The 12,854-nt window shown below is 44.1% G+C and overlaps 1 protein-coding gene across 23 annotated transcripts in view; it reads right to left on the bottom strand.

The window, feature by feature from the left end:
- GTF2I (general transcription factor IIi) overlaps positions 1-12,854 on the bottom strand; it is a 112,268-nt gene that overhangs the window by 34,660 nt on the left and 64,754 nt on the right. For 9 of the 23 annotated variants that reach the window (XM_032707809.1, XM_032707808.1, XM_032707810.1 and 6 more), the window contains 4 exons: positions 10,682-10,783; positions 6,101-6,163; positions 3,428-3,529; positions 361-426 (listed from right to left, as the gene is read on the bottom strand). The exons of 4 other annotated variants lie outside the window; for them this stretch is intronic. In XM_032707809.1, the coding sequence (XP_032563700.1) occupies positions 361-426; positions 3,428-3,529; positions 6,101-6,163; positions 10,682-10,783 (333 nt within the window). The remainder of the gene's footprint in view (positions 1-360; positions 427-3,427; positions 3,530-6,100; positions 6,164-10,681; positions 10,784-12,854) is intronic. 10 more of the 23 variants (XM_032707813.1, XM_032707815.1, XM_032707818.1 and 7 more) reach the window with 3 other exon arrangements.

The raw sequence follows: 12,854 nt of genomic DNA, 5'->3' as shown, positions 1-12,854 counted from the left end.
TCACCAGAAATTTTATATAACTACAGTCTGCTTACAAAACAATGTGTTCTTCAGAAGGAATGAAAGTTATAACATCCTGTGTGTTCAATGAGTATTTTTCATTACCAACGCTTGAAATTAATGTGAAAGATGCAAACTGCTGCCAGGCATCATTTCAGAACTAGCCCAGGAAGTCCAATATGCTTCAGCATTATAAAACTTCTGGAGTAGATCTGTTTACCAAGCAGTGCACAATCCAAGTTGCAGTCAACACTGGCACATAAGTCTGTTTATTCAGGGACAAGTAACCCAGGCACTGGAAAGCATTTTTTGAATATAAAAATGCCCAACAGACTGAAATCAATGAACCACTGAACTGACCTTCTTCACTGGAGAACTCAACCTCAGAACCCTCACTTGTTTCTGACAAGTCCTGCTGGGAGGAAGCTGAAAGGGAAAAACAGGGCTGCTGAATGACGGACACAGAAAAGGGTTTTCTAACCAAACACTCCACAATTCTGCATTTAAACTAACATTTGTCAGAGAAACCCCAGGCACTCACTGCAGGCAACAAAAGCAGAAGCAAAGATATTTTACCAAAAGCCTTGAAGCAATTCCAGACAAGGGTAAGGAGGTGAGGATTACACTTGCTAAACCGTGTGTGCAGCAGTGCAGAGTTGGTGGCAAGGACAGTAGGAAATCCCTTGTTCTTGGCTTAGAAGGATTAATGCAATCATAAATATTTTTCCCTTTGTTATCAATGATTACTGAAAATATAAACAAAGGCTGTGTGCCACCACAGATTATGCATTTCTTTACCATTTACACAGCCTCTGGCTGTTGCACTAGAATGACCACCTATAACAGGCTGCAAGGCCAACAGGGAAATTCATGATCACAAAGACTTTTGTTGGGGCCATATGCACCAACAAAACAAACAGGATTAGGCCTATCAACACTCGGTGTGAGAAAGAGCAATTTATATTCAACTGCAGTAAAGTTTAAAAAACTACAGGCAGCTAGATCAGAAACTATACCAACATTAAGTAGCAGGGTATGAAGGAACGTGTTTTACTTATTCTGGCACAGTAATGCTGCACTTGTGCATTTTCAAGAGCATCTTCTTTCAGATCTCTGTAAGATGGAGTATGATATCGCTTGGGGAGCAAGTCGGAAGGAATCTCTGTTTCAAAGGCCCTTCACGTGATGTTGTCTATAGTAGACGTTCAGCAGCATCTACTGACACACCTTAACTGGAGCATATTTGAACTATGTCAAACAGATCATCCTGTCCACGGAAAACAGAGTATGATGTTTTGCTCTAATTCCGAGTGAGTGCTGGGTGGATAACTACCAAATGCAAAGTACAACAAAACGAAAGAATTAGGTGGTCTTTCTTTTAGTAGACAGGAACATAAAGTACGGTCATGTCCTAGTTACAGAGACCCGGACCTGTTTTATCACTATGTGGGTATAACCAAAACTCTGTATTCTACACCCTCTATGTCATTTCTAATGGACTTGTAATAGTGGACTGTTTGCAGCAGCTCCCAGGGCACACCTGACACCGCAGGCTACAAACTGAGTGATGAAGAACCCTGACATTCAGGTGAGTGATTTTTTTGTCTTCACACCAATGACTCAGCTGTCATAACTCCCCTCCAGGGAGGCATTAGCATCTTCACACCCAGCCTGAGAGGGTCATCTCTGCTATTGGGCCATAAGGGATGGGTATAATAGGCAGCTGCAATGACCTAAACCATCAAAGATTCCAAAATTATCCCAGGACTCACAGAGTTAAATCACCCCTTGTGAAACTTCCTGCCCTGGAGGATGTACTAGGCATTCCCACCTGAACCTGAGAATATATAATCCTCCGGCTTTGGGACTTCTGGTACCACTCTTCGGATCCAGAGGAGGACGAGAACTTCAACAGGACTGTGACTGCCACTCTCGACAAGATGGCAATCATTACTTCTGCAGAACTGCGACCATCATCTGGACTAACAGGCTTCCTTTCCTTTTTACTTTGCACCCGGGGGGGCCATGTGGTAACAGCAAATGAACACCGTTCTGTTCTTGTCACAGGGTGCTGGGTTATACAGCTGCCTTTGTGGGTTAAAACCAGTTTTCTCTCTATCACTGAATTTACTGTAATCTTTTTAGTAAATTGTAACTCTGACTTGTAATCTCTCTTGGGTTGGCTTCATTTCTCCTGCCGGTTTACTTTTAAACCAGTACAGGTCACAGAAATAACTGTCACATCAACTGACTGCTTAGAACACTTGGAGAGCATCCGAAAAGTTTAAAAAACAATAATAAAAGATTCTAGCACGCCACAGAGTGGTGTAGTTTGAGAGGTTAAAACAAAACCAAAATCACAAAAGGCAGCTTGTGGAAATACGAAAAGAGGAATGTGGTTGGAGAAGAAGTACAACTCCAACTAAGATGACACCTTTTCAATATTTCAGTAAAAAAACCACAACCGATTACGTTAATTTATTCTCACAAAAAACATTTCACATCTCTAATCTTCTAACGGTGTTTCCACATCTGTTCCTTCACTGCAATCGGAACACTGGTGGCTTCCTTTACACATATCGGGTAAAAAACATATACCTGACTATACTGACTACTATAAAAGTAGACAGATGAATGGGCTACGTGTCCAGAAATGAAAACAAACCAAGGAATAAAGGAGAGGTAAAGGACTTCTAAAAAATCCCAGGAAAAGCATCTTCGACCACAGTAACCACGGTGTGTGGATGCATTTCTGTGGAGAACTCTACAGAAGGGATCATGAAAGAACACCACCAAAAAGATCCCAACTTTCTGTGTGTCCATTCACGTGCTCACTTTGAAGAACAAAAAGCAACAGAGGTAGCCTATGATGATGATTATGCTCCTGCAATACATCTACAAAGAGCCCTGGGCTCTTAAATGAATGCTTGCACTGGTGTGTCTCGCTCCTGCAGCATCATATCTTTTTATAAAACCAAGAAGAGGGACAAAAGATGCTTTATTTTTATCTTACTGTAGGGATAAGAAGAAGAATTTGTAACGAGGAGTTAGAACTTGTTTTCCCTAAGGTAGTCCCTCCTGCCCAAGAGTACCTTTTAAAAAATAATTGGATGTTTTCCCTTCCCTTCACCTTTTGCATTCCAGAGAAAAAGTTGCAGTCTCTCTCTCTGGGCTGGGGAGAGAGAAACCCTCATGGTTGTTACAGGTCATGCTGGTGGTGAGCCTGGGGGGAGGAGGCCAGAGAAGAAAACAAGCCTGGCAGAGATCAGAAGGCAGGAGTTCCCCCGGCCCAGCATTTTCCTCAGCTGGGGCAGATTTTGTTTTTTAAGTTTTTGTGTTCTTGTCTTGGAAATAAACCTTTTTTGGGATCGTTCCAATGCCTTGGCATTTTGGGGGGATACCTGCGTGTATCTTACTCTACACTTACCAACATTGCACTTTTCCACTTTTCTTCTCCCAGAATTGTCAGCTCCATTAGTTGACTGGGCACTTTCTGGTCTCTCATTAGGGGGCAGATAGTCATCGTCATCTTAAAGAAACATAAAAATATCATTGGTTATAAAAACTAATGGACACAAATGAAAACTCATGTAACAGGTCAACTCCACCTTAAACACACACACATGGACAGACAGGAAAACTGCAAATGCAGGAATTTTGTGTGAGCTGCTACTCAGCCAGTCACTTCTCAATCCAACCCTATCCTCCTTAGGTCCATGGGCTAGGAAGACTGTCCAATTCCCAACACCTGCAACCTTAAGAGAAAACGAACCATTTCAACAGACAAAGACAATCAATTTCATATAAAGAATTGCAGGTACCCAGGTCACTAAGGGTATAGTTTACTTCGCAAGAATAACATGACATATTGACACACCTTGTACCTATGCAGTTGTATTATATTCCGCCAGACAAAACCCCTTCAGACCATTTTTACTTTTGTGTAAAGGCCTTTACTGAGATCAGACGGGATCGGGCATTTTCGGGGTGGTATGGCCATAGCGTTTGGCGTAATAAACACTTGAAGAAAAGTACCAAGATCAGTGTTTACAGAGCCATTGTGCTGTCTACTCTTTTATATGGTTCTGAATCATGGGCCATTTACTGCCACCACCTGCGTCTCTTAGAACGCTTCCATCAATGCTGTCTCTGTACAATCCTTAACATCCACTGGTCTGATTATGTGACCAATCCATCTGTTCTAGAACAAGCAGCAGTCACAAGTATTGAGGCCATCTTGCTGAGAACACAGCTGCGCTGGGCAGGACACGTCTCCAGGATGAAGGACCAACCACCGCCTCACTAAGATCCTGCTCTATGGTGAACTGGCCACCGGCTGCCGTAAGAGAGGAGCCCCGAAGAGAAGATACAAGGACTCCCTGAAACAACATCTCATCCCTTGCCATATTGATCACCATAACTGGTCTACTCTGGCCTCCAATCGGGAGGTCTGGATACACACCATCCATAATACTGCTGTTTCCTTTGAGAACTCTCGAGGAGAAAAGACAATGCAGAAAGAATCGTGCCTTGCAGAATACACCATCTAAGGAGTGTTTCTGCTGTGCCTTTTGATATCAGATGTGCCTACTTCGTATTGGCCTTTTTAGCCACCAGTGTGCTTGTAACAAATGTGGATAGAGCCTTTCCCAAATCTTCGTTCACGAAGCCTGGCTATAATGATGATGTTGCCGTGGGATTTATGGTGCTGAAAAAATCTACAGAGCAGTTAATTAGGGGTGAGATAAGAAAGGGTTTATTTTGCCAAGGCAGAAGATGTTACAAGATGTGCCCAGGCCGTGCCTGAGATGTTACATTTTATAATACCATCCATCCAATCCCAGATGTGTCCACCCTGTGGCCTTTACTCTGGACTGCCCCGGGTCCACCCCCTGAAAATGGGTCTGGGGTGCATTTCGGGACCCCCTATTCATCTCACCTTCATCTCCCTCAGAGCACAAAGGGTACATAGTTACCCAGTTTTTGACTGTGTTCTGTGGTTTAGGCCCTGATATGCTGTTCTGCCAACAATCTAGGCCTTGCCTTGACAAAAGACTAAACATTTCTGCTAGATGCAGGGGTAGGACTGATATAGGGAGCATAGAATGGGGTAAGAGGGTTAAGGAATGTGTAAACAAGGGTGCTACAGGGAAAGGGATGCAAGGGATGTTGCTTTTAGAGTCTACTTCCACTACTTATAAAACTTACAAGTATTAGAAAAATAAAAAGAATTAGGGGCTTAAGGCATCAATGATGAAAGGTCTTTACGGATACACAGAACTTAATGACTTATTACCTCTTCTGTTGAGGTAATATAAGAGTTACTTTATTGCTGGAAGACAAAAAGGTAATAGTAATGCCAGAAGTGTCAGCTTCTGTCCTAAATGACCCTGCCTATTTCATAAATTGCTAATTGGGTGGTCTCAATCCTAATCGAATTCCAGAAGCAAGCACTGCAAAAGCCACTCTCAAAAGTGTTTTAAAGCAGTCACAGGACATGTAATCCACAAATACAAAAAACATAGCAGACTTCTAACCAAGATCCCAGACTGAAAACAACAGCAACACTGGGCAGTGGTTTTAGTGCCATTCAGATGAGAAAGGCAAGTGGCAAGTACAAAGGTTTTTCTCCCGTATTTATCGCTATGAGGCAAATAAATTGAGGCTTCACTTATGCCACCTGTAACACAGCCCTTCTGTTCTGGTACAGTTCTTCCCAGAAGTGAGTGTTCACCAGAAATTTTATATAACTACAGTCTGCTTACAAAACAATGTGTTCTTCAGAAGGAATGAAAGTTATAACATCCTGTGTGTTCAATGAGTATTTTTCATTACCAACGCTTGAAATTAATGTGAAAGATGCAAACTGCTGCCAGGCATCATTTCAGAACTAGCCCAGGAAGTCCAATATGTTTCAGCATATTGTGGCTTTATAAAACTTCGGGACTAGACCTGTTTACCAAGCAGTGCACAATCCAAGCTGCAGTCAACACTGGCACATAAGTCTGTTTATTCAGGGACAAGTAACCCAGGCACTGGAAAGTATTTTTTGGATATAAAAATGCCCAACAGACTGAAATCAATGAACCACTGAACTGACCTTCAATAGTGACCTCGACCTCAGGATTCTCACGTGTTTCTGACGAGTCCTGCTGGGAGGAAGCTGAAAGGGAAAAACAGGGCTGCTGAATGATGGACACAGAAAAGGGTTTTCTAACCAAACACTCCACAATTCTGCATTTAAACTAACATTTGTCAGAGAAACCCCTGGCACTCACTGCAGGCAACAAAAGCAGAAGTAAAGATATTTTACCAAAAGCCTTGAAGCAATTCCAGACAAGGGTAAGGAGGTGAGGATTACACTTGCTAAACCGTGTGTGCAGCAGTGCAGAGTTGGTGGCAAGGACAGTAGGAAATCCCTTGTTCTTGGCTTAGAAGGATTAATGCAATCATAAATATTTTTCCCTTTGTTATCAATGATTACTGGAAATATAAACAAAGGCTGTGTGACACCACAGATAATGCATTTCTTTACCATTTACACAGCCTCTGGCTGTTGCACTAGAATGACCACCTATAACAGGCTGCAAGGCCAACAGTGAAACACGGGAGGGAAATTCATGATCACAAAGGCTTTTGTTGGGGCCATATGCACCAACAAAACAAACAGGATTAGGCCTATCAACACTCAAACAGATCATCCTGTCCACGGAAAACAGAGTATGATGTTTTGCTCTAATTCCGAGTGAGTGCTGGGTGGATAACTACCAAATGCAAAGTACAACAAAACGAAAGAATTAGGTGGTCTTTCTTTTAGTAGACAGGAACATAAAGTACGGTCAGAAACTGTCACATCAACTGATCGCTTAGAACCTTCTTGAGACCTTTAGAAAAATTTGAAAAAATAATCAAAGGTACACAATTTTCAGAAATTTAAGAACAGCCATAAGACTAGCAAATGGTCCATCCAGTTCAGTACCAAATCCCTGAGAAACAGTCGTAATTAAGAGACTCACGCAAAAAAAGACAAAGCAGATAGTAACAAAGCTCTGGAAGAAAACTCTCAGATGGGACATTTCTTCTTAAGTCGCTCTAGTGGGTTTGACCCCGGTCGGATGCCAGGTACCCGCTAAAGCCACTCTCTCACTCTCCCTCTGCAACTGGACAGAGGAGAGAGAAAAAAACCAGCTAAGGATTCCTGAGTTGAGATTAACAGCTGGGAGAGGTCACTTACTGATTACCTTCACGGGCAAAACAGACTCAAAGTTGGGATATTACTTAAATTTATTACTAACAGGATAAGAACCAAAGAGTGAGAAATAAAACAGTTGTAAAAACACGTTCCCCCCACCCCTCCTTTCCATGTTCTCCCTCCTCCCCCCCAGCGGTGCAGGGGGACAGGGAATGGGGGTTACAGTCAGTTGTTGTTTTGGCCACTGCTCAGGGAGAGGAGTCCTTTCCCTGCTCCTATGGGGGCCCTCTCATGGGAGACAGTCCTTGACAGACCTCTCCAGTGTGAGCCCACCCCACGGGAGACAGTCCTTGATGGACCTCTCTGGCGTGAGTCCATCCCTCGGACAGTAGTTCTTTCCAAACTGCTGTCCCGTGGGTCACTTCTCCATGGGGTGCAGTTCTTCACAAATGAGCTGCACCGGCGTGGGTCCTCCACAGGGGCCACAAGTCCTACCCAGGAAAAACCTGCTCCAGCGTGGGCTTCCCTCTCCATGGCCTGCACGTCACCGGCAGGACCCTGTTCCATCTTGGGCCTCTCACGGGGTCATAGCCTCCTTCATGAATCCACCTGCACCAGCATGGGAGCCTTCATAGGCTGCAGGGGGGGTGTCTCTGCACCCCAAAGTCCTCCAGGGGGACAGCCTGCTCCATGGTCTGCGCCACGGGCCACAGGGGCCTCAGCTCTGGTGCCTGGAGCACCTCCTCCCCCTCCTTCTGCACTGACCTTGGTGTCTACCTTCTTGTTCCCACATTCTCACTCTGCTCTTCCCTGGTTGGAATTCTCTCTGTGCCACAACCTTCTGTTCTTAAATATCTTATCACAGAGGTGTCACTACTATTCCTAATTGGCTTGGCCTTGGCCAGCGGCAGGAAGTCCGTCCTGGAGCCGGCTGGCATTGGGCTCCATGGGACAGGGGAAGCTTCTAGCAGCTTCTAACAGAAGCCACCCCTGTAGCCCCCCCGCTACCAAAACCCAGCCACAGTAACCCACTACAGTCACATTAAATCAACTGTTTCAAACATTAAAGTAAGGGGGTTTTTAACAACGTATTATCATCCCTAGGTATCCCTTGATCTTGGGTAAATACACACAGCTCCTCAGCAGCAACCTTCTTCACAGTCCTAAATGTCATTCACCAGCACTGGCTCCAGTTTCTCAAACGTGATTTCATTCAGTTTAAAACAATTTCTTCTGATGCACATAACCTTAACTTTCTGATTGCTGAATTTCAATCACACCGTGCTGCCCACTCATCCAATCTCACTAAGACCTCAGACACTTTTATCAGCTACAGCTAGCCTGGGGGATCCCAGGCACACCACAGTTTTGCCACTTCCTCTATCACCATCTTGTCACGGTTACTGGAGGGGAAAAACAGTGAAACGCCCCAGTCATATCTACCAAAATATACATTCATACATGCCTCTGATGTTTTTCTTTACAGAAAACAATTATTTCTGTAACTCTGCATCATTGGCTGTAGCTTTTAGAGAAACTTCTGGAAGAATTTTAAATGCCTATTCTATGTATTTCTTTAATAACAGACAGATGACACCAAAGACTTTATAAAATCCAAACACTGTCACTGATGTTTTTCTTTCTTACTCATTTTTGTGAGGATCAGCAATAAATCATCTCATTTTCTAGAATCCAGACAAGACTGCCTACTCTGTATGCCTATCTAAACCACAAGTGAAATTTAAGTTAGACTGTTACCCGCAATTTTTAGTCACTGTCTCTAGACCTTTTTGTAAATACTAACCTTCATGAACAACAGATTTATTCTGTTCAGCAAAACCAGGTGCAACTTTCAGCATTGCTCTTACAGAAACTTGTAAAGAAGAACAGATTTGAGAAAAGGGCGTGTAACAAAACCTTATTCTGACTCAAAAGGGCCACACTCAGCATCTGTAGCTATAAAATTCTAGTCAAAACCAAGGCAAAGCCAGTGTCTTGGTCATTTCCTATTACACTTCCCTTTCCTCATGCTCTCTCTTCACAGTCAGGCATAAAGCTCATGGCATTATGCTTAGGAAAACAAAGTACCTAGACAATTTCTTCTCAAGTTGGAGTTAACGGTGCAGTCAGCATGAGCAAAGAACTTTATTCTCCTTTATCAAGAGACATGCTTTTTATTCATGTAATGGTACCCTTAACTATGATGATAGCTACCTTCAAAGCAAAACTAACAGGATTTGCAAGAAGGAGCACTGCTGCTAGCATAACCTGGCTTTTAAAAGCACACAACTCGGGCTGGGGAGCCTTAGTGCTTAGAATGAAGCTAGTGGAGGATGATGTACTTTTCACATCATGTCAAAGCACGCAATGCTGGGTGACGAGCACCTTACAAATGCCATTCATGATTTAAAATACAACTCCCATCCCAATTTGTTTATAGCATGCCCCAGAGTGGTGTGATTTGAGAGATTAAAACAAAACCAAAATCACAAAGGATAACCTTGTGGAAATATGAAAAGAGAAATGTGGTTGGAGAAGAAGTACAACTCCAACTAAGATGACGCCTTTTCAAATATTTCAGTACAAAAAACCCCAACCGATTGCCGGGGTTTGGAAGCTGTTAACTCACTTGTCTACCACTGGTTTCTGTGTTGCCATAGTTATTACACTGTCTCCTTGCATTGGCTAGCCAAATGGCCAATCCCCTCTTTGGCCCAGCAGCCCTTATAAGTTGTGGGAAATTTGAATAAAGGTTCTTCTTCTTCATTGCTGGATTCCCTGTGTACTATGTGGTCTCTGTCTCCTGGCTTAAGTACATCCGCCGCCTGTCCCTGCCACGAGGGACGGGCAGCGGGGGAGTGATTCCAGCCCTGAAAGCCTTCGCAGAGCGGCTGGCAGTGACCCCCCAGAAGCCCCTCAAATTGCAACAACCGATTACATTAATTTATTCTCACAAAAAACATTTCACATCTCTAATCTTCTAACGGTGTTTCCACATCTGTTCCTTCACTGCAATCGGAACACTGGTGGCTTCCTTTACACATATCAGGTAAAAAACATATACCTGACTATACTGCCTACTATAAAAGTAGACAGATGAATGGGCTATGTGTCCAGAAACCAAAACAAACCAAGGAATAAAGGAGAGGTAAAGGACTTCTAAAAAATCCCAGGAAAAGCATCTTCGACCACAGTAACCACGGTGTGTGGATGCATTTCTGTGGAGAACTCTACAGAAGGGATCATGAAAGAACACCATCAAAAAGATCCCAACTTTCTGTGTGTCCATTCACGTGCTCACTTTGAAGAACAAAAAGCAACAGAGGTAGCCTATGATGATGATTATACTCCTGCAATATATCTACAAAGAGCCCTGGGCTCTTAAATGAATGCTTGCACTGGTGTGTCTTGCTCCTGTAGCATGACATTGCCTGACACCTCTTCAGAAAACCAAGCAGAGAGACAAAATAATCTTGATTTTTATCTTACCAACATTGCACTCTCTCACTTTTCTTCTCCCAGAATTGTCAGCTCCAGTAGTTGACCTAGTGCGTTTCGGTCTCTCGTTACAGGGCAGGTAGTCGTCATCATCTTAAAGAAACATAAAAATATCACTGGTTCAATGTCTACTTCATATGCAATGTTGGAACTGCTTTTAATTTCAAAGCTCTAATGCAAGTATTGGACTGGGCTTCTCAGAGTATCAAATTGTGCAACCAATTGCTTATGTGAGAAACTTTAGAAAGCTCCTGTTCCTACCACTGTAGGAACAACCTGTGCAAGAGAGCCTCTGCAAGGCACAAGCCAGGAAAAGCAAGCTGGAATCTTCTCATGGAAATAAGGCAAAAAAGGAAGGTGTGCACCCAGTGTAAGCACGGTCAAGTGACATGGGAAGAATTCAGAGATGCTGCTTGCCACTGTAAGGAGAAAATTTATGTGGCAAAAGCTCAGCTGCAGCTGAAGCTGCCAGAAATATGGGGTACAATAAAAAGGGTTTTTTCAAATATACTAACGGCAATTGGTAATACAGAAATATCATCTGCCCAGTATTGGATGAGGATGGTCACCTCACAAACAGGGACAGAGACAAGGAAAGGTGTTTAACGCTTCCTTTGCCTCTGTTTTCAACATGAATGAACAACCAAGAGGGTCTCAATGCCCTGAGCATGAAAACCATGACTGTGAGAATGACAACTCCCAGTCAACCCTGTAAAGCTGGATCCCTACTATAAGGCCTGATTGGATTCATCCCAGAATCCTCAAAGAGCTGCTGATGTCTTCACAAAACCCCTTCCAGTAAGTTTCGAGCGGTCCTGGGAATCCGGAGAGGTCCTGGCTGACTAGGAGCTGGTGAATGTTGTCCCAGTTTTCAAAAAGGGCAAGAAGGAGGACCCTGGAAACCACAGACCTGTCACCCTCACTTCAATGCCTGGTAAAGTTATGGAAAGGATTATTTTTGGAAAAATTGAAAACCACCTTAAAGACAATGCTGTCACTGGTCACAGCCAGCACAGCTTCAGGAGAGGAAAGTCCTGCTTATGAAACCTGATTTCCTTCTATGACAACGTAATCCACCTGGGAAGCCAGCTGATGTAATCCCTTAAGATTTCAATAAAGCCTCTGATACTGTGTTTCTCAGGAACCTTCTGGACAAAACGTCGAGCCCACAGCTGGATAAACACATCATGTGGTGGGTGAGCAATTGGCTTATGGGTTGATCACAGAGGGTGACAGTGACTAGGGTGACATCAGACTGGCAACCTGTCACTAGTGGGACTCCACACGGCTCCATCTTAGGCCCTGTCCCCTTCAATATCTTCATAAGTGACTTGGATACAGGACTAGAAGGGACACTGAGCAAGTTTGCAGGTGACCCAAACCTGGGAGGAGCCGTTGACTCCCTCGAAGGCAGGGAGGCCCTGCAGAGAGACCTCACAAGATCAGAAGGCTGGGCAATCACCAACCGTATGAAGTTCAAGAAGGGAAAGTGATGGATTCTGCACCTGGGATTGGAAACCCTGGATGTCTGGACAGACTAGGGAATGAAAGCGGTGCAAGGAAAGGGACGTGGGCATCCTGGTCAACGGAAAGTTGAATATGAGTCAGCGGTACCGTGGCAGCCAGGAGGGCCAACTGTGTCCTGGAGGGCATCAGGCATGGCATCGTCAGCTGGTTGAGGGAAATGATTGTCCTTCTCTGCTCTGCACTGGGGCAGCCTCACCTTGAATAATGTGTGCAGTTTTGGGCACCGTGACAAAAGAAAGATACTAAGCTATTAGAGAGCATCCAAAGGAGGGCAATAAAAATGGGGAAGGGTCTTGAGGGGAAGTTGTGTGAGGAGCAGCTGAGGGTACTTGGTCTGTTCAGCCTGGAGAAGAGGAGACTGAGGGGAGACCTAATTGCACACTACCACTTCCTTGTGAGGGAAAGAAGACGGACAGGCACTGATCTCTTCTCCATGCTGACCAGTGACGGGGACCCAAGGTAATGGTCTGAAATGGTGCTGCGGGGCTTTAGGTTGCATATTAGAAAAAGGTTCTTCACACAGACGTTGGTTAGGTACTGGAAAAGGCTCCCCAGGGCAGTAGCCCCAGCACCAATGCTGATAGAGTTCAAGGAGTGATTCGACAATAACCTCAGGCACATGGTGTGACTCTTGGGG

Source organism: Chiroxiphia lanceolata, chromosome 20 (genome assembly GCF_009829145.1).
Source record: "Chiroxiphia lanceolata isolate bChiLan1 chromosome 20, bChiLan1.pri, whole genome shotgun sequence".
Taxonomy (NCBI): Eukaryota; Metazoa; Chordata; class Aves; order Passeriformes; family Pipridae; genus Chiroxiphia; species Chiroxiphia lanceolata.
Note: the sequence above shows the minus strand (reverse complement) of the source record. Positions and strands in the feature narration are given on the sequence as shown.